At 34.4% G+C, this 3,075-nt stretch overlaps 1 protein-coding gene across 1 annotated transcript; it reads left to right on the top strand.

The window, feature by feature from the left end:
* Window positions 1-142: 142 nt before the first annotated feature.
* On the top strand, window positions 143-1,081 carry LOC107159243 (olfactory receptor 5W2-like). Its single transcript, XM_015505841.1, is given in 1 exon segment — window positions 143-1,081. A coding segment is annotated over 1 exon segment (933 nt). The 5' UTR covers window positions 143-148.
* The last annotated feature ends 1,994 nt before the right edge of the window (window positions 1,082-3,075 follow it).

The raw sequence follows: 3,075 nt of genomic DNA, 5'->3' as shown, positions 1-3,075 counted from the left end.
TATATATATATATATATATATATATATATATATATATATATATATTTGTGTTTGGCCTTACAGATATTTTATGGATGTATATAAGGATTAAATATGTGTCTTTAATTTTTAAATCATTTCTTTAAGTTTAGACAAGAAGAAAGAAAAAATGAACGTGGAAAATTGTTCGTTCTTGAATGAATTCATTTTCTTGGGAATTACTAGTAATGCTGACCTCAAAGTGACCCTTTTTAGCATATTTCTACTGATTTACCTCATTAGCCTTCTGGGAAATCTCGGAATGATCTTCTTAATCAGAGTGGATCCCCAGCTTCACACTCCAATGTACTTTTTCCTCAGCCACCTCTCTTTCTGTGACCTCTGCTATTCCACAGCAATTGGGCCCAAGATGCTTGTCGACATATTCACCAAGAACAAATCAATGTCTTTCCTGGGATGTGCTCTGCAGTTCTTGATCTTCTGTACCTTTGCAGATTCTGAGTGTGTACTTCTGGCAGTGATGGCCTTTGATAGGTAGAAGGCCATTAGCAACCCCTTGCTGTATACAGTTAACATGTCTGGCAGGGTTTGTTACTTGCTTATGGCTGGGGTTTACTTCATAGGCCTGGCAGATGCTTTGATACATACAACATTGGCATTCCACTTATGTTTCTGTGGTTCTAATGAGATTAATCATTTCTTCTGTGATTTACCACCACTTTTCCTCCTTTCCTGTTCTGACACACTGGTCAATGAGCTGGTACTGTTCACCATTTTTGGATTCACTGAACTGAGTACCATTTCTGTTGTCCTGGTCTCTTATGGCTACATCATCTCATCTGTCTTAAAAATCCACTCTGCTGAGGGGAGGCTCAAAGCTTTCTCCACCTGTGCCTCCCACTTTACTGCTGTTGCAGTTTTCCAGGGAGCTCTATTCTTTATATATTTTCGGCCAAGTTCTTCCTACTCTCTAGATCAAGACAAAATGACATCACTGTTTTACATCCTTGTCATTCCCATGTTGAACCCTCTGATTTATAGCCTACGCAACAAGGATGTGAAAGAGGCCCTGCAAAAGCTTAAAAATAGAATGCAGTTCTAAATATTTATGATGAACTTCCACCTTTTTCACATGTATAATGATTTTTGTTATCTTAAAATTGTATGTCATTGTTCATGAACAAAAACAATTTTCAAATTTGGAGTAATGAATGATAAAAAAATGTTTTATTCTCTAATCCATCATGTTCCATTATATGTCCTGAATTTATATATGTTGTTATTTCCCTGTGGTATAAATTCCTGATCTAATTTTGAAAGGTTTTATTAGCTCTTTAATTTACACATTATTTTAATTAAATTAAAATCCATCAAATTTTCAATAAGGGGTTGGGGATGTGGCTCAAGCGGTAGCGCGCTCGCCTGGCATGCATGCGGCCCAGGTTCGATCCTCAGCACCACATACAAACAAAGATGTGGTGTCCGCCAAAAACTAAAAAATAAATATTAAAAAATTCTCTCTCTATCTCTCTCTCTCTGTCTCTCTCTCTCTCTCTCCTCTCTATCTTTAAAAAATTTTTTTCAATAAGTGCTTTTGTGCATTTTAATGCTTTGTTTTCATGGAGAATCTAGGCATTTTTAGAGCAAAACATCTTATAAACTAGTGGAAGGATTGGCCATTAATTAATACTCAAATTCATAATAAGCATCAAAACTTTCATGAAACCAAAAGACTGGGGAAATGAACCCAGAACAAAATATCTAAATCTGGGAGAGAGACTGCCTTGGACAAAGATGCTGAATGTGAGTTGCAAAGAAATGCAAATTGGAAAAAAGAAAAGGATTCCAGGAAGAATGTGGCAATTAGAGAATGCTTGACAGGGTAAGTCTTGTTTTGAGAAACAAATGGTTCAAATGCCCCTTTTCTTGCTAGATCACAGATGACTCTCTCCTAAAGTTATCCTTTATGTATGAAAAGTTTGCTTCCCAAATGAGATTGTGAGGGTCCTTTGAGCAAGAACTAAGTGATCCCTCCCTGCCATCTAATACAAATGTGCTGGGTTTGTGACAAGAATTGGGGAAAGAAACAATAAAATTGAAACACAAGACACTTTCAGTGCTGTTATATGTCAATAAAACAATAGAAATTTTCTAGGGTTTGTGCCTTGAGCATATAAATTTTATAATTTTAATGAACTACATAAAACAGTTGAGACTACCAATGTAATAAATATGTAAAAACATGAATAGTAAATATGTTGGAAAAAGACAGCATTCATCTGTGCATGTCCATGATACTTGTCTATTTCTTCTTTGTAAAATTAAGATTTTTTTTTCTTTAAGCTTGCTGAGAAAGTATAGATATGGCCCTGAAGTGCCATGTATGAATTATTTATTACAATCTTCTTGTATCTGTTACAACTACAGAAGCTAAAAGCTAATGAATGTCTTAGGTTTTCTAGCTGATGTTTTAAAATGTTTCTGGTTGAAAATATTCTTGAAGGGCTGGGGATATAGCTCAGTTGATAGAGTGCTTGCCTTGTATGCACAAGGCCCTGGGTTCAATCCCCAGCACCAAAAAAAAAAAAAAAAAAAAAAAAAAAAAAAAATTCTTGAATTAAATGAATACTAATGAAGTCTCTCTGTCTTTTAAGGTGGCATTTGTGGTACAATGTGATATGTTAAATTGTATCATAAAGGAGTAAACCAATGAAGAATACAAGTTTGTTTTTAATATTTTTTTAGTTGTCAATAGACTTCAATTTTATTTATTTATACGTAATGCTGAGAAATGAACCCAGTACCTCATACTCTAGGTAAGCACTCTACCACTGAACTACAACCCCAGTCCTAGAATACAAGTTTTTAATAAAAGGATTTAAATGTTTCCATCTGTATAATATTTTCTTTAATTTATTTCTTTTAGAGGTGATATTTATAAGCAGCAGCATGACTGAAAACTTTGAAATTCATAAAACCTACAAGAACCAGGGGGCATTAACAGATTGCTGCTAATATTGATGCTGTTACAAGTCATTTAATTAACCTATCTTCCTCCAATATGACATCACTGTATTGCAGCATCTAAATACTTAT

Source organism: Marmota marmota, unplaced genomic scaffold, assembly GCF_001458135.2.
Source record: "Marmota marmota marmota unplaced genomic scaffold, marMar, whole genome shotgun sequence".
NCBI classification, from domain to species: Eukaryota; Metazoa; Chordata; class Mammalia; order Rodentia; family Sciuridae; genus Marmota; species Marmota marmota.
Note: the sequence above shows the minus strand (reverse complement) of the source record. Positions and strands in the feature narration are given on the sequence as shown.